Below are 24,521 nucleotides of genomic sequence, written 5' to 3' on the forward strand. Positions count from 1 at the left end.
CGGGGGAGGGGTCTGCAGGCAGGGCTGGCTGCGCGCAAGGGGTCCCGCCCGGAGAGCTTTGGAGCAGAGAGAAGTGGGAGGGGGCGCTCGGCTTCCCTGGATCAGGACCCTGATGTGATCCCCGCACGCCCGTTGGACTCAGGCCCCTCTCTGGGGTTTCTCCGTTTTGCAGGGAGCCTTGTCTTGGAGCCTGTCGGTTCAAGGGCTCTTCCAAGGGCGCCGGAGCCGGGAAAAGCGCACTATGACTGGGACGAGGCTGCTGCTCACCGTCGCTCTCCTCTGCAGCTGCACCCAGCTCCTGGCGGACGCGAATTCCTGGTGGTGAGTCTCAAGTCACTGCTTTCCATTCGTTGTCCTCCTTTGGGGTGCAGGTGATTTTCCAATGTAGGGAAGTGGGACTTTGCAGCCCGCGAGGGGAGTCAGGGCTGCTCTTCCCCCGGGCTCCAGGGGCTTTGTGCCCATGTTCGAGTGAAAATCGGCGGGTTTCGTGGTTTTCTTGTTGTACCTGCAAGAAGTCTCCAGATCCGCCCCCCTCCCACTTTGGAAAGAAACCCATGTCCCTTCCCCACCCAATTCTGCTTGAGAGAATTTCAGGGATCTCGGATGATTGTCCCTCTGCGGTAAAGCCCATGCGAAAGGATCGTTAAGGTTTCCTATTAATTGTCCAACTCTCGACAAACCCTCTCCTAGGCAGAGGAAAATGTCCCGAGTTGGAGGCAGCGCTTACTGGCAGTTCATAGAAACGGGTTAACTCTTTTTTTTTCAAAGCCTCAGCCCACCGCCTTCCCCATCCCGAGTGTCTCTTTATGTTTGAACTCAGGTTACAAACGCGCTGTGTTTGTTCCTGCCAAAGCCGTGGAAAAGATTAGCATCTGGTAGAGCCGTACCAGAGGTCTGCCCCCAGCCTCAGCCCTTGGCTGGCAGGAAGGTGCTGGCATGGACGCCCTATTAGGCCTGGAGACACTCCGAGATCGGAACTCGCTGATTATTTTTTTGGTCTCCCCCCCCCCCCCTTTTGATGTTTTTCTCATTCCAGGTCTTTGGCTATGAACCCAGTTCAGAGACCTGAGATGTACATTATAGGAGCCCAGCCTGTGTGCAGCCAACTCCCCGGGCTCTCCCCAGGCCAGAGGAAACTCTGCCAGCTCTACCAGGAACACATGGTGTACATTGGAGAAGGAGCCAAAAATGCCATCAAGGAGTGCCAGTACCAGTTTCGGCAGAGGAGATGGAACTGCAGCACAGTGGACAATACCTCTGTCTTTGGCAGGGTAATGAAAATAGGTAAGGGTGGCAGCAGAGGCAGGATGGGGAGTGGGTGCCTGGGAGGCTGTTGCGTATACTCATGGCGATGTAGATCAAGGCTGATCTGTTCAAATACACATTTAGAAGCAGGGCCACCCATTAGCGGAGGTTCGAAATCCGCATTGAACGAACGGTTTCCATTTCCTGAAATGCGCGTGCTTCTTAATTGAGCGGGGAGCGCATAACCCGTCGCGTCCAGCAAGGCCACCTCTCTCTGTTCGCGCTTGGCCGGGGGCACCAGCCTGGAAGGCCTCCCCTAGCCCATTTCACGCCTTAATGCGGAGCTGGGGCTTAGTGGGGTTGATTGTGTGTATTGATCGGGGAGGGTGGCGAGGGAAGAAGATAAAAGCAGTAACCGCCGATCCAGGTTGACGTCTCGTCTCCAGAGCCCCCAGTTACAGGGAGCGCAGCCCCGCTAAGCGGGGAGATGTGCACTCCCTGGCGTGGGAGCCCTTGTTTACCTGGGAGGGAGGTTTGGGCAATTCCTACCCCGCTGGCGGTAAGAGGCGCATTGACAGGCCATTGCCGCGCTTGAATCGAGGTGTGACCTGGGGACATTGTCCCCGCTCCTTTTGAAATGCAATCCTCCGATGGCAAGGCACTGAGAAATCCGGGCGCAGTTTGATGTGTCCGACCGCCAGGACAATAAAGAGAAGGTGTTAAAATGGTAGTAGGCCACCCCCCACCATCCCGCCCCTTTAGTCAGGACGCTTCCCACCCCCACCCACAAAGCCAATTATTTACTATTGAATGACCCATGCAGCACTACTCCCCCCCCCCTCATGATGGGCTCAGGGATACCATTTAATGGCGCATGGCGTGAATCCTCGGTCTTCAGCACCCGAGGCCTGGGAGTGGAGATTCCTAGCTAGGCTCCCTTGGGCGCGGCCCGGGGAACAATACATGCAGCTTTAGCTTCTCCTTTCCCCCAGAGAGGCCCAGGTGTCTCTGCTCTGAAGCAGGCGGCTCCGTCCCACGGCTGCAGAGCGCGGGGGCCGCTGGCGGAGTTTTGCGCCACCGCGCTGGAGGGTTGGTCACCGTCACTGAGCCTGCAGATTCCCAACCCTGTCAAGCCCCAGCGGATTCTCTCTCGCCGTCCAGCCCCCTCACATTCCTCTGCCTCTCCCGGACACCCCCCCCCCCACTCATACTTTCAGCCTCCCACTCCGCTCTCCTGAACATACCCAGGGCCGTATGCACGTTCCTGTGCTCCTGCAGAAGGAGAGTGAGGGGATGTTGCCAAGGCCAAAAGTATATCTGGTGTAGCTAGAGAGAGAGAGAGATGACAAATTCATGGAGGATAGGGCCATCAATCGCTATTAGCCAAGATGGTCAGGGTGACAACTGCATGCTCCAGGTGTCCTTATATCTCCAACTCCCAGAAGCAGGGACTGGATGACAAGGGATGGACATGGATCACTCAGTAATTTCCCTGTTTTGGTCATTACCTCTGAAGCATCTGGCACTGGCCACTGTCGGAAGACTGGGCTAGATGGACCATTGGTCTGACCCAGTATGGCCGTTCTTATGTTCTTGAGTCACTGGGTGGGAAACAGGACAGATGGAGAGACAGGAACCTAAAACATTAACATCTGCCCTCCAGGGAATGAAAAGTGAATCCACCATGAAGGGATGCATTTGAGGATGTAGCTATGTAATACAATAACAGGAACTACCCCCCTGACACACCCCTTAGTTTGTATGGGCCCTTGTTGGGCATTGCTCATCTGGATTCAAAGCCTGGGGTAAATTTTGGCTCCCAGAAGAAGTTACAGCAATTCCACAGGCACAAAGGCTCGGGAAGTGTCCCATGTAGAGACAGATTCCCTTCCCCTTCAGTGCCTCTCCACCCATCACAGTTTTGTCCATGAGTTAGGAGACCAGTCCAAACCCAGGTGGGGAATCAGAGTGAACAAAAGGGAAGCAAGAGCCAGAGCTGAAGGAAAAGGGGGTCAAGGGATGAACAGAGGACACAGGGAGGGTGGGGGTTATTGGGGAGAAGGAGCCAAAATAAAATGGGGAAGGGGTAGAAACAGAGAAAGGCCCTCCCCCCACCCTTTCAATTACAATGATCCTGGTAACTTTGCCCACTCTTTGTTTTTGGTGGTAAAACAGTGGTGGCCTGTGTGAGTGTCTAGTGTGGGTGTGGTGGTAGGTGTCTCTGATGGCTATGGTGTTTGTGGTGCTGGATGTCTGGTGGCAGTATTGGTGTAGATGTTTCTGCTAGTTATGGTATGGGTGGTGGTGGGTGTCTGTGGTAGAGAGGGTGTGTTTATGCGTGGTGGTGTGCATGTGTGTCTAGTAGTGTGTGTGTGGTGGTGGCTAGTGGGGACATGGTTTGTGGTGTGTCCACTATTTAAAAACTTAACTTCTAATACAGATATTTGAACCTGCCCCCTCTGTATCTTGTTCCTGGTATATTCTCATGAGGGTGCACACTCAGATACAAACTGAAAACACTAGAATGGCAAGAAAAGTGATATAGGTGTTGCAAAAAATTACAAATCTATAAATCTGAGGTCTCTCTTGCACAGGACTGGGCTTCACAGTGTCATGAGTTTTAGGATAATTCATCATTATTGTCTATTACTGAGGTCATGTCTACACTACACTACACTTACTTTAGCGTAGCTGCACTGATGCAGCTGTGCCGCTGTAGCGCGTCTAGTGAAGACGCTCTATGCCGATGGGAGCGTGCGCTCCTGTCGGCATGATTACTCCATCTCTGCGTGTGGTGGAAGCTATGTCGGTGGAAGAGCATCTTCTGCTGACATAGCACTGGTGTGGTCAGCTCTTAGGGTGCTGTAACTTGCATCACTCGGGGTGTGTGTGTGTCTTTTTCACACCCCTGAGCTAGGTAAGTTAGATCAACTTATGGGGGGGTGTAGACTTGCCCTTTGTCAGTGACAAGCTGCTACATAGGGTGATGTTATTGCTGCTGTCTCTCTTCTCCTAGGCTTAGGCACAGTTGTTTTGGATTGTTTTTTTTATTAAATGTCTTCTATAATTTCAGATAATCTGAGGAAATACGTTTTTGATATTGGAGTAGAAATCAAGCCATTTCAATCTCTTCTGTAGCATGTTGATGTAAAGTCATTCTTCTCTGAGTTTGTACTGTGCTTTTATCCCATTTTTAACCTGTAGGCTTCAATTCTGTATTGCATCCTGGTTCCTTTATGCTGTTCCAGTGGCATAAAGGGGCTGGAAACCAGATGCATTTCCTCACTGGGGAATATCCCCAGTGGTGGTACAGAGCATGTCAGAGTCTGGGGAGAGGAGAAGGGATAAGTAATAGGAGAAAGAGGGTCTGGCCAGAATGCTCCAAGGGTTCTGGTCTGTCAGCCAGCAATCAGGGCATAAATTAAAGAAGCCTCAAGCACTGTTCTAGGTTATGCTAGGGGCTGCCCATAAGCACCCAAATCCAGGAAGTACGTCTGTTGTGTGAAGGCAGCTTTTCCCCTCACCCTCGTAAGACTACACCAAGCACAGTTTGGCCACAGCTTAGAATGGTAGGCCCTAGTTTACGGTTACTTGAGCTATATCTACACTAGAGAGCTTACATCAGCGCAGCTGTACTGATGCAGCTGTGACGCTATAAGATTTCTTATGTAGACACTCTCCCCTTGACATAATTAATCCATCCCCAACAAGCAGCGGTAGCTATGTTGGCGGGAGAAGCTCCCGCGGACATAGCACTGTGCACACTACCACTTATGCCAGCATAATTTATGTCATTCCGGGGGTGGAATATTCACATCCCTGAGCAACATAAATTTTGCCAACATAAGTGGTAGTGTAGACATAGCCTTGGTCTATGTTTAGTAAGTCTGCCTTAGTTTTGTATATTTTACAGTGGTAAGGCAGTCTGCTAGCATGCAGATTTTGTTCAGGGATGCGTAGCACTTTAACTGGTTGTGTTATATTTGTTTTTTTAAGTGACTGTGTTTCTTTGAGTATTGTTATAGGTTTTGGTCTAGTCCAGTCTGGCAAAGAGCAATTTCTGATCACTGAGGTACAGAAATTGCCATTCAGAAATTGGTCCTTGCCCTATAATAGAGATTTCATATATTCCTAAGGCTGCATTTCTCAAAGGGGAGGATAAAGAAACATATAATGTAATTTAAAGAATTTACTACTGGGAGTATCTTCTGAGAGGAAACCATATTCTGTTCCCACCCCAATCCAGTCATTCTCTCCTGACTGGGCTGTCCCAAGTCATCCAGTTGAGCCCTATAATTTCTAGAGCTGGTTGAAAAATGATATGTTCCACGAAAAATGTCTGAATTTTGAGTTGGTTTTCCTTCCTTTCTGGCCACCTTTCTTTTCAATGGAGACATGGAAAAAGGAAAAGGGGAGAAAAGGAAAAAGGGGTGAAAGGGAGAGAAGGGGAAAAACCAAAAGAATTTTAATATTTAATATTTGTTATAGTAATTGTCAAAATTGGAAAATGTAAGAAAAATAAACATGTTCTGCAATTTAAAAAAAAAGACAATTTTTCATCATAAAAATTTAGAAATACACTTTTTAATCAGCTCTCATTATCTTTTTTGCCTCACTCTTCCACCAAATTCAGGTCTGCCTCTCCTTCCTTTCCAGGCAATCCCCTTGAAAAGAGTTGCTGGGATTGGTTCACCTTTGAGTCCAGAAAGGAGAGTCTAAAGCTCAAGTTAGCATTTTCACAATTGATGCCTACAGCCTGTCTTATCACATCCCAATATCGCCCTAGCCTAGTTTATTCCCACTGCTTTGATTGTGCAGTGGACACTGGAGGGCAGTAGAGCTCCACAGAGCACTCCATTGCTAATGTCACTCAGAAGACAAACCTTAAACACCTGGGCAGAGAGAACCTGGGAACAGAGCATAGAGCAAATGCTGCATGGACAATCACAGTACTCAGATGGCCTTGGGATGCAGATGGAGAATGGGGGATATAAAAACAGGAAGCTTAAAATGCTGTGGTGTTTATTGCATTAGTCCAAATAACATTTTCTGTAACCTCTGTTCATGTTTGCTCACTTTTAATGAAAATAACTTACTAAACATGTGACATGACTCCATATCTGTGTGGAACAGAGGTAAATTTGGGTCTGAAATGAGGGATAACCGTTGTAATGAAGGGCAGTTGAATGGGGTGATATCAATGCACCCATGTGTGTTCACACACCACTGTGCCACACCTTACAAAAACCTCGATAGATAGATCTACATATTTGCTTTGTACTAGAGATGACCCTGGTCTAAACCTGATCGCAACTTCATGACTGATCTGGGGTGTACCAAAACTGTAGGTCCAAGCACCCCCAAACTTCAATGGGTTTGAAATCCAGATTTGAGTTTTGCAACTTAGATTTATGTCTACTTTATACTTTCAGGACATGGATCTTAAATATATATCAGGCAGGTGCGCACGGGGCACTGGTGCTGTCAGACTCCTCAGCTGAATATGCTATAAAGCCTGGTCTACAGATTTTGTACCAGTATAATTATGTTGGTTAGAGGTGTGATTTTTTTTTTACTGATATAGTTATACAGTAAAAGCTTTTTATCTGGCATGTTGGGGGAATAGGGAGTGCGGGTAAGTGAAAAATGCCGGTTAACTAAGAGGGAATGAATTTGTGTGTGGGAGGGGGTGTGGCGCTGGGGTGCGGGAGGGGGTGTGGGTTCTGGGAGGGAGTTTGGGTGCGGGAGGGTGCTCGGGGCAGCCGGCTGGGGCGCGGGATGCTGGATCCAGGGTGCGCTCACCTTGGGCAGCTTCACGCAAGCGCCAACCTGTCCTGGCTGCTTCTAGATGGAGACGCGGCAGGCAGCTGTATGCACTGCCTCTGCCTGCAGGCGCCACCCCCGCGGTTCCCAGCCAATGGGAGCTGTGGAGCTAGCGCTTCCTCCTAGGAGCAGCCGGGACAGGTCGCTGCTTGCAGGGAGCTGCCCAAGGTGAGCGTCCCCCCGGATCCGGCACCATGTGCCTCAACCCGCTGCCCTGAGCCCCCTCCCGCACCCAAACTCCCTCCCAGAGCCTGTGCTGCACACTCCCTCCTGCACCCCAATCCCCTGCCGACCCCACGCCAACCAGACTATAACTGGAATTTCAATGAAGATCAGAAATGCCGGTTTATAGAGCTTTCCGGTTGGTGAAGTGCTGGAAGAAACAGCTTTTACTGTACCTGATAAAACCCGTAGTGTGGATATAATTATAATAACTGATATAAAAGTGCCTTATATCAGTATAGCTTATTCTCCTCTCTGTATAGGAATGAACTATACCTGTATATTAGAGAGACGAGGTGTGTGAGGTAATATTTTTTAGTGGACCAACAAGCGTTGGAGCTTACACAGAGCTCTTCTTCAATTCTGTGTAAGCTTGAAGGCTTGTCTCTTTCACCAACAGAAGTTGGTCCTATAAAAGATATTACCTCACCCACCTTGTCTGTCTAATATTCTGAGACCGATACGGCTACTGTATATTGCAGTGTTGTTGTAGACATGCTGGTCCCAGGTTATTAGAGAGACCTGAAGAAGAGCTCTGTGTAGCTCAAAAGCTTGTCTCTTTCACTAACAGAAGTTGGTCCAATAAAATATATTACCTCACCCACCTTCTCTCACTCCACTTGTATAAGCATTTTTATACCAGTATAACTGCGTCCACACTAACAGGGGTTGTACCACTTTTAAGCCTTATCCATACTGGTATAGTTTCTCAGATACATTACAGTGCGGTTGCTGCACACACCACATGCATTGTGGCATAAATATGCTGCAGCATGGATGCTATACATTTATACAAATGCTTAGCTGCTTGAGGGTGGACCTCTTTCACAGCTTATTTAGTAGCTATTCCTCCTCTCCTTCTGAAACAAGGAAATCAATGCAATAACAGCAGCTGACATGCTGTGTTGAACTAAGTAGAAAAACAAAAGCCAGACATAATAGCACATCTCACTTTGCCATAAGAGAAAGTGATTCTGTGAATCATTCCTACACTCCCATAGTCCAGCGGAAAATGTCACAAATGACTGTACCACTGGGTTTCATGGGGGTTCTCTTTATATGGTAAGTCCTCTCCTTGTTTGCATTTCACTAGAAAATTTTCCCAACAAACCACTCTATGCAAGGGTGGTACCCCTCACAGTCCTGCCTTTGTCTTGGGTCGTTAACCACTAAACTGGTGTTAAGTTGCTAATAATGACGGTTTCTGAGGATGTGCAAATTGGAAAAAGAGGACACACAACTACCAGCTCAGTCCTGCCGAGGAGGCCTGATGCATGATTTACAATGTATTCTTAAAATATCCATTTTTGGTGATACTCTAAGGGTATATCTCACTATAAGAACTACAGTTGTAGTGCCATAATGTAGACACTTGCTACAGTGATGGAAGGGGGTTTTCCATCGCTGTAGTAACTCCACCTCCTTAAGAAACTGTAGTTAGGTCAATGAAAGAATTCTTCCATCCACCTAGTGGTGTCTACCTTAGTTCTTAGGTGGACTTAGCTAAGACTATGTCTATACTGTACTTTTGTTGTTAAAACTTTTGTCAGTCAGGGCTGTGAAAAAAACACACCCTGACCAACAAAAGTAACAACAAAAAGTCCCGGTGTGGACATCACTTTGTCGGCGGGAGATGCTCTCCTGCTGACAAAGCTACTGCCCCTCCTTGGAGGTGGTTTTATTTTGCTGGCAGGAGAGATCAGTGTAGACATAGCCTATGTCTCTCGGGGTGAATTTTTCACACCCCTGAGCAATGTAGCTAGGGTGAACTAAGTTTTAGGTGTAGACCAGGCCTAATTCAGCTGAGAAAATTAGTGGGCAGTTTGATATTGGGATTTGGTACTAGTACTTCGGATCTGTAGCTCTTCATACTTAGGTTGCTGGTGCAAATGAAGCTCAGGTAATCACTCTCGGTATCACCTGAAGGCTGTTTGGTGACATACATGCAAGACTTGGAGAGTCTCAGTTCAGTTCCTTATTTGTATATTGAGTGCTGACATTCTTGTCCATGCTGTACAATACACAGATGGAGCTATGATCCATGCCCCAAGGCATTACAATCTAAACTGGACAGACCATACAGTTAAGATATATAATTTGAGCAGAGGAAGGTGGACACCTCAAAGCAGGGAAGTTCCTAGAGGACAGGTATTCAGTTCCTCAGTTACATTGACACTAAGACCTTGTCTAAACAAGAAAGTTGTTGACCAGTTAATATAGGTCTTGTCTATATGGGAAAGTTTTAACAATAATACTGATATAGTTATACAGGTATGGTTATAATTACACTGGCATTGTCCCTTGTGTGGATATTCTTACTTCGGTTTAAGAGTGGCTTATTTTGGTTTAGCTTAAGCCAATTCCTAATTGACTTTAGCTAAAGTAAAATAAGGACGGTTTTAACTGAAACAGAAGTGTCTATTCAAGGGTTCACACCAGTTTAACTAAATTGGTTTAAAATCACCTTTAGTTAAACCAGAGCAACTTTCTTGTGTAGACAAGGCCTACTTGCACTTCGTCCCCGCTTATTTGCAGTCTCACCAGATAGGTCAAGAACTGAATTTTTATGGAGAGTGAACTACCCTCCCACTTCTTGCGCATTCCCTCCAGGTCAGGATCAAAACACATTGGATCCACGTGAGGGGTGGGAGAGGGGAGCTTGGGCGGCTGCTGTCTCTTCTGTAAATAGAGGATTTTGCTTCCAGGCTGCTTAACTGGGCAAGCACTATTGGAATACAAATAATAAATAATAAAATTAATAATAATAACCTTTCACTGACAGCTCCTCCACAAATATACCTCCTCCCAAAATGAGAGCATTAAATGTTTTATTTTTCACTGTGTATATCATTACCAGGAAACAACCTCAGGCCATAAGAGTCCCCAGCCCCAGCCCAGATATGTCAGAGAGCCAGGTTTGCTATTGGTACTGACTACACTAAAACTGCTGGGATAGGATAGTGAGAGTCTTGTGGATACAAACAAAGTGAGGAATGCAAACCTATGTTATGAACAGCTCCTATTTGAATTACCCATCCTGTCCATCTCCTATCTGCCAGTGCAGAATTGTTCCTTACAATGCATTATCCCATCCTTTTCTCAACCTAATTTCAAATGTCCTGTGCCATTGGGCTCAAACCACTTTCCTTGCTGTACAGTCTATTAGGTCTCCCCATGATGGGTGTTGTATTTATCAAACAAGGTTTGTCTTTTGTTAATCTTCTACTCCTCCTGCTCTCCCAGGTAGTCGAGAGACCGCCTTCACCTATGCCGTTAGTGCTGCCGGGGTGGTGAACGCCATCAGCCGTGCATGCCGCGAAGGAGAGCTTTCCACCTGTGGCTGCAGCCGGACAGCCCGTCCCAAGGACTTGCCCCGTGACTGGCTATGGGGTGGCTGCGGGGATAATGTGGAGTATGGCTACCGTTTCGCCAAGGAGTTTGTGGATGCCAGGGAGAGGGAGAAGAACTACGCGAAGGGATCAGAGGAGCAGGCTCGCACACTCATGAACTTGCAGAACAATGAGGCTGGTCGCAGGGTAAGCTGGATGCTGGCCCTTTCCTTTTGGTTGGAGCAGAGGCAGATCAAGAACTCATTATGTGTTTGGGTGTCAAGTCACTCATGGGTGGCGATGAGGAACAGTATTAGTCAGTCAACTATGGGCCAGAGGATACCAGTAACTCCCTTGGTATGGTGCAGGGTCCTAGCTTCACCATTTCTTTGTGAATCCTACAGTCAGGATCAGTTTGGCACTTACAGTAGAACCTCAGAGTTATAGATGCCTTGCCTCGGGAATGGAGGTTGTCCGTAACTCTGAACAAGACGTTGCGGACTTCAGCCACGGGGGAGTTGGGGCTGCAGCCGCAGGGTTGGGTGGGGGGGGTGAGTGTGTCAGGGCTCAGGGTGGGGTGGGGGGAGTGGAAGGCTTCTGACCCTAGGGGCTGCCAGGGTTCCCAGCGGGGGGCTCAGGGCTTCTGCCCCCGGGAGCACCAGGGCTCAGGGCTGTAGACCTGGGGAGAACGCTGGGCCTTGGGGTTTCAGCCCTGCGGCTCTGTTCCAGCTTCAGCCCTGTGGGGGGCACTGGGGATCGGGACTTCAGCCCACAAGTCTGCTCCTGATTACAGCTGGCGGGGGGAGGGGCACCAGGGATTGGGGCTTCAGCCCTGTGGCTTCGTTCCCGGCTTCAGCCTGGTGTGGGGGGTGTGCTAGGACTTGGGGCATCAGCCCCACGGCTTCACTCCCAGTTTCAGCTCGGGGAGGCAGGTGTGCCGCCAGGGCTCAGGGCTTTAGCTATGGGGAGAGCGCTGGGGCTGAAACTGCGCTCCCCTCATAGCTAAAGTCCCAAGCCCTGTGTCCCCGCCCCCCCCCCCCCCAACTGAAACCAGGAGCAGAGATGCAGGACTGAAGACCTGATCCCCGATGTCCCCTGTGGGGCTGAAGCTGGGAACGGAGCCGCGGGGCTGAAGCCCCGAGCCCCAGCACTCCCCACAGTCTAAAGCCCTGAGCCCCAGTGCTCCCAAGGGTCAGAAGCCCCAAGTCCCCCCTCTGGAGCCCTGACCCCCCCTGACACTGCAGCTGCAGCCCCAACCCCCCCCAATGGCTGAAGCACTGAGGCAGTACAGTATTTGCTTTTTTTTTTTTTTTTGGTCTGCTCTGCTGCCTGTTTGAGGACTTCTGGTTTCACAGGGTGTCCAGTAGACGGGTAAGTCCATAACCCCGCTGTTCATATTTTTGAGGTTCTACTGCAGTTTTCTCTGGCCAGCAAGTGAATTAGGGGCAGTGAGGAGCTCCAAGGTGTGTCCAAAACCTTTTGTCTGCTAAACCACTGGATGCCATGGACATTTAGGGCCAGATCCTCAGCCCTGCTAAATCAATTTTGTACTGCCCTGGCACATTTGGGGATTTGGGCCTCAGTCAGTTTTTCTTCCAACACACAACCTTACTGGGATTGCCAAAGTGGGATCTTGGTGGTGGCGGGAGGGTATTCCTGTGACACTGAATTTTCTTTCACCTGTGTCATTCATAGATTCATAGAGTTTCAGGCTAGAAGGGACCTTTAAGATCATCCAGTCTTTCAGAGCATTACATTTCACCCAGTTATCCCTGTACTGATCCCAATAACCTTTGGCTTACTGAAACATAACTTGTGTTTGGCTAATGCACATCTTCCAGAAAGGCATCCAGTCTTGATCTGGAGACAGGAGGAGATGGAGAATCCACCACTTCCCTTGGTAGTTTGTTCCAATGGTTAATAACCCTCACTGTTAAAATGTTGTGCCTTATTTCTGATTTGAGTTTGTCTGGCTTCAGCTTCCAGTCATTGGTTCTTGTTGTGCTTTTCTCCACTAGGTTAAAGATCCTTTAGTACCCTGTATTTTCCCCCCATGAGGTACAATCTAAACAGATCAAACTCTTTAAGTCTCTCACTAATGCATTTTCTTCAGCCCTCAAATAATTTTTATCTCTTTTCTGCACCCTCTCTAATTTTTCAACATCCCCTTTAAATGTGGACACCAGAACTGTATGCATTGTTTCAGTATTGGTCTCACCAATGCTGTATACAGAAGTAAAATGATTTCTCTACTTCTACTCACTATTCCCCTGTTTATAGATCCAAGGATCACGCTAGCCCTCTTTGCCACAGCATTGCACTGGGAGCTCATGTTCAGTTGCTTGCCCACTATGATCCCTAAATCCTTTTCAGAGTCACTGGTTTCTGGCATTCTGTAGGGATGGCCTGCATTCCTTATTCCTAGATATATAACTTTGCATTTTTCTGTATTAAAATGCCTTTTGTTTAAATAGATCCAGATGGCTCTGTATGAGTGCCTTTATTATTTACCATTCTACCAATCTTTGTGTCATCTGCAAATTTTATCAGGAGTGTTTTTATATTTACTTCCAGATCATTGATGAAAATGTTGAATAATGTTGGGGCTAGCACCTATCACTGTGGAACCCACTAGAAACATAATGATTCCCATTGACAACTATTTTTTGAGATCTGTCGGTTAGCCAGTTCTTAATCCATTTAATGTGTGTTCTATTGATATTATATCTTGCTAGTTTTTTAATCAGAATGTCACGCAGTACTAAGTCAAATGCCTTACAAAAGTCTAAGTATATTACATCTATGCAGTTAGCTTTATCAACTAAACATGTAATTTCATTAAAGAATGAAATCAGATTTGTTTGACAAGAAACCGTGTTGACTGGCATTAATTGTATTCCTATTCTTTAATTCTTTACCAATGGAATTCTGCATCAGTTTTTCCATTATTTTGCCTGGGACTAATGTCCAGGTAATCCACCTTATAGTTAGTTACGCAGGTCATCCCACTTGCCCTTTTTGAATATTGGCATAACATTAACTCTCCTCCAGTTTTCTGGAATTTCCCCAGTATTCCAAAGTTTATTGAAAATGAACATCAGTGGGCCAGAGATCTCCTCAACCAGCTTTAGGATTTTTGGGTGCAAGTTATTCAGGCTTGTTGATTTAAAAATGCTTAATAGATATTGTTCAGTATCCTCCTCAGTTACTAATGGATTAGAAGAAACTTACGATATGAAATTATGATATGAATAAATCATCCTGCTTCTTTCCAAATACATATCAGAAATATTTATTAAACACTTCTGCCTTTTCTGCATCATTAATAATTTTACTCTCTCTAGTTAGTAACTAGGATTTCTTTTGTTTCTAATATATTTAAAAAAACTCGTTATTGTCCTTAGCTGTGCCAGACATGGATTTTTCCCTGATGTCTTAAGCTTCCCTTATCAATTTTCTGCACTTCATAACTTCTAATTTATATTGATTGCCATCTATTTCTCCCCTTTTCCATTTGTTATATATTGCTTTTTTATTTCTAATTGCTGCTTTCACTTTGCCACTGAACTAGGACGGTCTTTTAGCCAGAGTTGTTCTCTTTCTTGACTGTGGAATCATCATGTGTCATAAGCACAGATGTCAGCATACTGCTATGGGCTTTTGCATTCCTGACCACTCCTTTTGGAAAACCAATTTTGAGGTAAAATTGCAGTTGGTGAAAGGCAGCAGACTGACAGCTCTGGCACCTAACATTTCTTTATCCTTCAAAGCGCTGAGGGTTTAACTGCCCTACATTTGGAGAGGCCGCTGCAGTTTTTTCATTAAACAACCATGTAAATTATGTTTAATTATTCTCACTAGGATCAAACATAGCAAATAGCAGCCAGTAGACTAGGGGTTCATCTAGACTACAATAATAGTTATGTGAGGGGCTCAAGTTAGTAGACGTTTGTCCCACAACATGGTTAAAATCCAGTTCTGTCTTGTCATGTGAACAGGAATCTTACTGTGTCACAAGCTCAAACAGTGCTATAGCTTTGTACAGAGCTGGGTTGTATCATGGTTCAGGAATTCAGCTTAAAACAGTCAGGTCTTGTCTTCAGTACTAGACACAATCACATTTTAACTGTGTTTGGGCTGCTGTTTTGTACATGGTTGTGGTTATGGTTGAATTTGTAGATAGCGCTTTAAGGGTTAGGAGATTTCATGGTCTGCAGTTAGCGGCTAGCCTGAACAAAGGCTTTACCCAGGGACATATTGCATTCTTCATCAGTTGGAGTCTTTAAATCAAGACTGGGTGTTTTTCTAAAAGATATGCTGAAGATCAACCACATACCATTGGGTCTGATGTGGGAATCACTGGGTGAAATTCTATGGACTGTGTTATGTAGGAGGTCAGACTAGATCATCCCTTCTGGTCTTAAAATATAGAAAAGAGCATGATCTTACATCTCACTTTAAAGCTATGACTACACGAGCACTTTTATTGGTAAAACTTTGTCGGTCAGGGGTGTGAAAAAAACACCCTCCTGACTGACATAAGTTTCACAGACAAAAGTGCTGGTATGGACAGTGCTATGTTGGCGGGAGACACTCTCCCACCAACATAGCTACTGCCGCTCAGTGGGGGTGGTTTAATTATGCGGTGGGAAAACTCTCTCCTGTCAGCATAGAGCGGATACACAGGAGACCTTACAGCGGTGCAGCTGCAGTGGTACAGCTTTGCCACTGTAAAGTCTGTAGTGTAGACATAGCCTAAAAGTGACTATGTTTGAGCTAAGAGATGTATTTGGCTGGGTTGAATTCTAGTGATGAGGGGTTGCCATGGGGAACACACTAATTCCCATGAGTTTCTTCCTTGGAACAAGCATCTGACATGTTCCTTCTGAATAGAGGTGATGTGGGGAGAGGTGAGATAACTAGGTGAAAAATTAAAACAAAAACGTAGCCTCTAGGGACTACTGTTAAACGTGGAGCCTGTCTCCAGGACAATGATCCTTTAATATGCTGTTCACGACAGTGAGTGACTGAAAGCTGCAGGTAAGCAGCCTAGAAGAGAATGACACAATCAGACCCAATGAGGCAGAAAGTGTCTCTCTCTCTCACACACACACATTTCTAGCTGATGAAGTTGAACATGAACAATTAGAGAGCAAGAAGAATAGCTTCTTGTGCTTGAGCCTGGCATACTGCCAATGCACAGAGTGGCAGTCCATGGAGTCCAGTCCATGGAGTAGTGGCCCAGCCTGTCTCCCTACACCTGTGACTTACTCACACAGTGGTAAATCTCTATATTGTGCTAAATTTTCACGTTAAGGATTTTATGCTTGGGAATATGAAGCAATATGGGATCTTGGCACTCCATATATTGTAAATAGAGACAGAAAGGAAGGGGAAGAACATGAGAGGGTCAGAGGGGTGGGGACCATATAAAAAACCACAGCATGGCTCACCTGGCCATAAGCTGTACCCATTCTCTGAGGGACCAGTGGTCATTGGCAAGTGGCCTTCAAGTTCTACCCCCATTCTGATTTTCAGGTGAGAGTGTGATTTCTGTCTTCTGGTTTCTGGACAGAGTTTGAATTGAAGGGAGACATTTTTTCCCTCTGGTTTCTGGGCAGAGTTTTGCCATATAGTCCTATCTTGGTTCAGAGACAGAGTTCTTGTGCGAGAGAATTCTCCCTAATGCCTGGTTTGTGTGTGGAGCTCTGATGGTAGAGGGGGAATTTTCCCCTACCCAGATTAACAGGGAGAAGCTGGGAGGTCGGGGTGGGGATGTGAAGAGAACAATGTTCTTTTCTGTTTCAGACACAGTCTTGACCCCATCACCTCTCCACTCCACTCTGGAGTTTCTGAGGTACTGGCTCCTGGCTTTATTGCCCTTGTTTGTTTGTCTTTGACTGTTATCTCAACATGTCCTTTCCTTCCATCTGTCTTTTTCTCCACTTGGTCTCCATTTCCCTCTCTCATTCCCCTAATTTCTTATCTATCTCCCTGTCTCTCAGACTTTGGCAGTCTGTCCTTCCACACTGTTTACCCAGTCAACATATAGCAGGCCTCAATCATCAGTCACTCCATCCAGTGCCAGGTGAGGCTGGGAGGGGGCCATCTAATTAACCACATAGGAATTCTCCATTAATTCTCTTCCCATCCCCCTTCTTATGAGAGAGGAATCAGAAAGGAACTTGGGCTTGTGGAAAGGAGGCTTTAAACATTTTTATTGAACATACTTTCAGACTGATTCTGTGGCAGGGCCATTGACCAGACCCAGTCTTTACAGCGTCCTGTGGGGTCTGTTATTCTTCACCTTGATCCTAGCTCAGCCAGTAAAGAACCTACAATTTCTCCCACCCTCTCCCCATCCCAGCAGCTAAGGGATAGCGAAAGGGAGAATCATTTTGGGACTAATGCAGTGGTGATTCCCACAGTTAATGGATGGGGGACTGTGTATCTAAGCAAAGTGGGACCAGGCTTACTTCTCCTTAGGGGCTTGTGAGTACTGGTAGCATACACATTCCACAGCATAATCATTACCCAGATGTTTTGAGAATCGGCCATTTAAACCCAAGTCAGAGTAAACGCTGACAGTCCCATGATATTAACTGAGGGGGATCAAGTTGCAATGTTTTCCTAAAGGAACAAAGCCAAGGATTAGGAAGAAACAAACTACTTTATAAAAACATATGCAAGGGCAACAGAGGCATGAGTAATTTGGGATTTGACCCAACAATAACTAAGAAGTGCTAACACAAATGTATAACAAGCAGGCAGGCAAGTCAGTTAGGATATAGGAAGTGTCTGGTGCTCTGAAAATTCAAGTGTAGTTCAGTCTTGTACAGTACAGGGATCCTTAGGTAGCTATGTGGTTGGTGTTGCACAGTTATAGTCAAATCCAAGGCAAGTCCAGAGGCTTCAGATCTTTAGCTGTTATGTTACACTATGAAGGGCAATTACCAGTAAATCACACGCAGAGGAATGGAACTAAAGCCCCTCATCTCTAAGGGCTCAGAGCATTGTCTTCTCTGAGAGTTGGACTGGGCCCCAAAGGATTTACCACTTGAGCTAAAGCAGAATCTCTACTAGCTGTCAGCTGTATTGGGGCTTAGGCACCCTTTATACACCTACTCACTAGTAGTCTTAGTAGCAATACTGTGGAATCTCTAAACTAGTTGAGAGATTGGTTTCACTTACACAGTTCTGTTCAGTGTAATGAACAAACCCAACCTGTTAATTTCCCCCCCCACTGATTTTGAGTTTTTCTATTCTTGTGGTTTTTTAATGTCTGTCTCTCTCCTTATTAGGGTAAGAAGAATCATGACTCTTCTTCCTCACATCATCTCCACACATGCTTTTGAGAGATTAATGCACACTGGGATAAATTTTTCAAAGGCAATAATTAATTTTGGGTGTCCAACTTGAAATACTTTGAGCTGGATTTTCAGAGGTACTGCACCCATTGATATCTGAAAAGCAGGCTCAAAGTAGCTCAAGTTGAGCACTCCTAAATGAAGCTCTGAAAACTAGTGGTTGCTTTTTAAATGTTTAAAATTTAGGCCAGCCATACCGTGACACTAGATGAGGAAACTGAAGCTTGGTCAACACTTAAAATTCAGATTGATATATCTACATTGCTCAGAGGTATGAAAAATTCATGCTGTAGCTATGCCAACCTTACTCCCAATGAAGAATGCTTCTGTTGACCTAGCTACTACCAGTCAGGCAAGTGGATTATCTAGTGACAGAAAAACCCCTTCTGTTGCTGTATGCTGCGTCTATACTATGGTTGAGTTTGGCTATGCCACTGTAGTCCCCGTGTAGACAAGCCCTGAGGGATTATTTTGGTGTAGAGGAATAACTTTACACAAGGTGGTGCAAAAGTTGCACTTAAATCTGTAAATCCTATGCAGTTATTAGTCTCAGTACACAGAATGGTGACACATTGAAGAAACATGAATTTTCCTTGGAGAGCGAATGTCTTGCTTATATACGCTTGGTGTGAATCTGTTAATTTTTCACACCATTATTACAATCCCAGCTGTTCCTCTTTGACAGAGAATGACTCCTCCAGAAACTGTATTTAGAGTGAACAAAGCTCTTGAATGGGGATAGAGGGAAAGAGCCTGGGTACATGGATTTATTTCAAGAGGATATGGATATAATGCTAGAATTATAGCATCGTTTACCTGTTTTAGCTATAGGAAATTGACAAGTTCCCAGGTGTTTTGTTGCATTGATTGCTTCTATGGGCTTTGAGGAGAGGTGGATGTAGTACATTAGTCCAGAAGACTGGGGAGCATTTCCAATAGTAGGGCTCTCTCCCCTTGCTGTTTCCTGTGCTTGACTCAGCCCTCAGGTCAGGAACTAGGAAAGATAAAGTGGTTGGCAGGCCCACGTCTGGGTGGACTGTGGACAGAAGTGGAAGTGTTAGGGGATCAGTTGTACTGGGGATGGCAATGCCAAAAGTCTAAGGAGGATTGTGTCTGTTCTGGGGAAAGAGAGAACTGGGGGGATGGTCAGGACAAGTATGCAAGGAAGAGGAACTCAGCGCAATTATGCCAGTTCCCAGTGCTATAAAGGTTAATGCAGCTCTTGTCTGATTCCATCTGCTCTCCCTGCAGGCTGTATACAAGCTAGCAGATGTGGCTTGCAAGTGCCATGGTGTCTCAGGTTCCTGCAGCCTCAAGACCTGCTGGTTGCAGCTGGCAGACTTCCGCAAGGTGGGTGACCTGCTGAAGGAGAAGTATGACAGTGCAGCTGCTATGAGGATCAGTCGCAAGGGCAAGCTGGAGCTGGTAAACAACCGCTTCAACTCACCTACGCAGGAGGACCTGGTCTACATTGACCCCAGCCCTGACTATTGCCTGCGCAATGAGACCACTGGCTCACTGGGCACTCAGGGCCGGCTGTGTAACAAGACCTCAGAGGGCATGGATGGCTGTGAGCTGATGTGCTGTGGCCGGGGCTATGACCAATTCAAGAGCATTCAGGTGGAGCGCTGTCACTGCAAGTTCCACTGGTGCTGCTTTGTCAAGTGTAAAAAGTGCACAGAGATCGTCGACCAGTACGTCTGTAAATGAAAGAGTCACCAAAGCAACAAATCTATATTATATAAATCTATATAAATATATTTTATATTTGTATAAATAAATAGATGATAATAATTAAAGAAGCTTATTTAAGAGACATTTTGGTTTTGAAATTTCCCCATCGGACTGGACAGTTTGCCACTCCCTTTATTCAGCTGTGGAGCAAAGGGGGAATTTACCCTCTGACCCTTCTCCCCCTGGATGTTATAATCAGAGTGAAGGGAGCCAAAGAGTTGCTCAAAAGGAACTCCCCCCATAGCCACCTCATTCCAGAAGGAGGGGATTGATTCATGGTTAGAGACGTGGAAGAGAAAAGTGGGTTCCCTTTGCTATCTCGTGGTTTAAAACTCAAAAGTTTATATGGTGTTGGACATCTGGAGTCACAATCAGACATGGAAGAGCCTTAGTTATTCATGTTCCAGGCCCCCAAGCCCTTTGGACAAGCAAAACAAGAGGACTTGGACCCATTTTCTGCTCCCTATAAAGGAAGTGCTGGTGCTTTGTCAAACAAGAGGGAAAGTCACCCAGGTCTCGTGCTGAAGAATATGGATTAAAATACAAGGTACCATGTAGAGTGCTTGGAATGAGGACAGAGCAGGGACTCCTGCACAGTGGTGGGGAGACCACCTGTTCCAAGTGAGGGAGGAAGGTGTGATCTTCAATTGGGAAGAACTACTGTATCCTGAGAGTTTAAAAGAAACTAGCATCTAGCTCTTCTGTACCTCAAGGGCAATGAGAAAAATCTGCCAAAGCCCTGTCTAGGGTAGTCTGTCAAGGAGATCCTTTTTCCCCCTACTGTAACCCACTTTGTCTTTGCGGATGAGGAGTTGCTACCTGTCTCCTGGTCCTATTGGGCTCTTTGGGAAAGAAATATACTTCATGTGTATGTCAGTGGAGTGTGTGAGAGAGCCATACATACACGAAGGGGACTGGATGAACACTGCACCTCAGTCCTTACCATTGTTGCCATTTCTCCCCTTCAAAGTGGACACGAATGGTCACCTTGCCCAGCTCTTTTCAATCCTCCTCACCTCTTTTGTCCCAGATGTACAGTTTCTCTTTACCATTAAATACCCCTCACTGAGGTTTCTTTCTCTCTTGCTTGTATATGTGTGTGTTTTGTTTTATTCTGTTTTATTTATTTCAGAGCCCAAGGGGCCAAACTCTTCTCTGGTGTAAACCCACTGCAATCATTGGAGCTGTACCAAGGATGACTTTGTCACCAGAATGTGGGCTAGCTGTTCAAGGAGTGAGGCCCATTCTGCACCCTCTTGTGGTGATAATGGAGAATAATGAAAAGGTGCTTGAACAGAGGCCCATTAGCAAAATCTACTAATCTCTCTTAACTTTCTTGCAATTATAACATAATTCAATTAGTAAAATATGGATGGAACATATGCTGATCCTAGCACAGGACACTTCCTGCCCTTCATGGCATCTGCAGAGTTCATTTGCAGGCATAGAGGAATCAGAGAAGCGAACCTCAAAATGTAAACATTTACTAATATACTTCCCATTTTTTACTGACATTCCAAGTTTTTTATTGACAAATTTCAAATGAACAAAAAATTCCAATTAATGGACAAGATCCATAGTCCAGAAAACTAGATTTTTAAATCTTTACGACTTCTATTTCTGATCAAACATGGCAACTTTTACAGAACCCACTATTTCAACCATCAGAGAATCCTGCAAATGTATATTTCATATTTAAAGTATTGGAAGAGTCCAGAAATCCACAAGAAAGAAAAATTATGCTTAGTGATTAGTTTGCCTATTTTTACAGATGTGTCCACTTTTTATTTTTGTAATCCAATTTTTGTTTCTTATTCAACAGTCAAGATATTTGTTGGCATTGCAGAGAGCAATTTCTTGGAATACAAAAGGTGGCCTACATTTATTTTATTATATAAAATCCAAAGCCAATAGTATAGTAATTCAAAGTAACAGAAATAATTTTCCATGCATGGAAAAATGTGAATACAGTGGCCTGACCCAACTCCAATTAAACCTCAACGGGAACTGGCCTGAGCCCAAGATTAGTTCAAATGTGTGAGCTATCCAATCTGGGGATACTATACATTTCCTATTCAGTAATAAAACTCACTGCATATTGGATATATCTAAAAAGATTTTTTTCTTCCTTCTAAGCTCACCCCCCTGTTCTGTTCCATCCTTACTTCAACAGTGCTTAAAGGTGTTAAATACTTGTATATGACACCCCCCAGGCACTGCTAATATATCCAGTAATTCAAAGTCTTTTCACTTGGCTTTTACATTAAAGACTATACATGTAAGGGAATCTTAACACATATTCCAGCATTGCACCACAGTAAATTTTGTGGGTGTAAATAATTGCAAGTGGAAGTGATGACACAGTGGGGACCCAAGGGAGGAGGGAAATGTCAAGCCTCTCCAACTTTTAAGAGAAAGAAACAAACAGGGAAGAAGTTGGAGGCCTTCTGTTGGAGAGATATGGAGTGAAGTGCCCCACAACCCCCTTCTCCAACTAGAGTGTGGGAAATGTTCCATGACTATGCCAGAAAGGATATACAGACTTGCCATCCTCCCCTTAAGGTATCAGGAGAGTAGCAGATGACTGGGTTTCCTCCCTCATGAAGACAACAGCCAGTAGGGGGAGCCTGTTGATGGATGGAGTTGTTTGAGGCTTATTGAAGGGCTTCTTCTATAGCAGGGGTGGGCAAACTTTTTGGCCCAAGGGCCACATCTGGGAATAGAAATTGTATGGCGGGCCACGAATGCTCACAAAATTGGGTTGGGGTGCAGGAAGGGGGTGAGGAGTCTGGTTGGGGGTGCGGGCTCTGGAGTGGGGACAGCAATTAGGAGTTCAGGGTGCGGGAGGGGGCTCCAGGCTGGGGCGTGGAGTGCGGGGGGGAGGGCTTCAGCTGGGGGTGCGGGCTCTGGGGTGGGGCTGCGCAGTTTGGGGTGCAGGAGAGTGCTCTGGGCTGGGACTGAGGGGTTTGGAGGGCAGAGGGGATCAGGGCTAGGGTAGGGGGTTGGGGTGCAGGAAGGGGTGCAGGCTCTGGCTGGGGGTGTGGGCTCTGGGATGAGACTGGGGATGAGGGGTTTGGGGTGCAGGAGGGTGCTCCGGGTTGGGATCAAGGGGTTTGGAGGGCGGGAGGGGGATCAGGGCGGGGTAGGGGGAGAGGCTCAGGGGTGCAGGCTCCGGGCGGCGCTTACCTCAAGCGGCTCCCGGAAGCAGCAGCATGTCCCTTCTCCAGCTCCTATGCTGAGGCGCAGCCAGGTGGCTCTGCACACTGCCCCGTCTGCAGGCACTGCCCCTTCAGCTCCCATTGGAGCGCTGGAGGGAGCCACTGGAGCTGGGCCATTGGAGCGTGTAGGAGCCAGAGCGGGGCCATGCCTCCGCTTCCGGGAGCCATGTGGAGCAGCCCCCGACCATGCTCTCTGGCTGGAGCGCTGGAGGGGGCCATGCCGCGGCTTCCAGGAGCCACATGGAGCGGCCCCCGACCTTGCGTCCCGGCTGGAGCGCCGAAGCGGGGCAAGCCCCAGACCCCGCTCCACGGCAGGAGCTTGAGGGCCGGCTTAAAACGGCTGGCGGGCCGGATTCGGCTCACGGGCCATAGTTTGCCCACCTCTGTTCTATAGGCTCAGAGAAGTATCCAAACGTTTGGAAGCGTCTCTGTACCCCAGTTATTTGGAGGCCTTGATCATTGAGAATTATATTAAAAATAACCTAATGTTCACAAGGATTCTAATAAAAATCGCCATCCTCCAGTTTTTCAGAGAATTTTCCCTGGATTTTTTTCAAATGATCTGGCTTTGAGCTTTCCCAAAGTTCGGGGGGTTGGGATCCAGAATTTTGGTTCAGCCCATCTCTAGCTAAAGAACAATTTATGTGGCACCCTCACACAAAAGAACCTCCTTGCGATAGTAATAAGAATGTAAATCAGAGCATATTTAGATTGGCTTGATGTGTGCAAAGCCAAGGAAGGGCAAGCAGCATATGAAAACCAAAGAGGAACTACTCCTTGCCAATGAGGGAGAAAGTAGTGGATTTTAAATTGCACATTGCTAGGTAGACAGTGTGATCCAGAGGCACAGGATGGGGAGTCAAGACCTGGGTTCTATTTCCAGCGCTGCCACTGACCTTAGACAAGTCACTTTACATCTTTGTACCTCAGTCTCCTCATATATAAAACGAGAGTAATGATACTTGCCTTCCCTTGTAAAGCACTTTGAGATGTATGAATTAAGAATGCTAATAACTAATATTTACTATTAATTATTGTAGCCATACGGCATTGCGCCGTAACACTCATAGCTCTAACAAAACAGCACAGAGGCAGGCTAGATTGGTACCTAGATGAGGGACATCAAAGAAACACTAAGGTGGTGTTGGGGATTCAGCAAGAAGCACTCTTTTCTCTGAGTCTGTATTGAACAAATGCCCTACACCAGCCTGGTGTTAGCGGGAGATGCTGTTTTCTGAATGAAATGTGAAAGTAATGATTTGATCATTCATGGTAATTAAGTAGCTCATGGTAGCCTGTAAGATTAAAGATGTTAGTCTGGTTTCTGAGCCAAATACCTGATTGCCTAAATTTTGCTTGCAGTTCAAATGCATAAGATATTCTGCCCTTTCCATCCCTAAACTATTGTGAAGAATGTGCACTCTGTGGGACCAATCTGTAACCTCTGGCCAAAGAAAGACAGCATTGCCAATTGCCATCATCTGCCGGTGTTCACAGAGCATCCCAAAGAAACCTCAGGTCTCCATTTGGAGGAAGTCTGATATCTTCCATCTGGTACAGGGCAGGTGTCTACCTGCATCTCT

At 46.3% G+C, this 24,521-nt stretch overlaps 1 protein-coding gene across 1 annotated transcript; it reads left to right on the forward strand.

Moving 5' to 3' along the window:
• Positions 1-172: 172 nt before the first annotated feature.
• WNT5B (Wnt family member 5B) lies at positions 173-19,696 on the forward strand. Its single transcript, XM_065401595.1, has 4 exons — positions 173-321; positions 1,037-1,284; positions 10,534-10,826; positions 19,238-19,696. The coding sequence occupies exons 1-4, from the start codon at positions 242-244 to the stop codon at positions 19,694-19,696; spliced, it is 1,080 nt and encodes a 359-aa protein (XP_065257667.1). The 5' UTR covers positions 173-241.
• Positions 19,697-24,521: the final 4,825 nt, after the last annotated feature.

Source organism: Emys orbicularis, chromosome 1 (genome assembly GCF_028017835.1).
Source record: "Emys orbicularis isolate rEmyOrb1 chromosome 1, rEmyOrb1.hap1, whole genome shotgun sequence".
Taxonomy (NCBI): Eukaryota; Metazoa; Chordata; order Testudines; family Emydidae; genus Emys; species Emys orbicularis.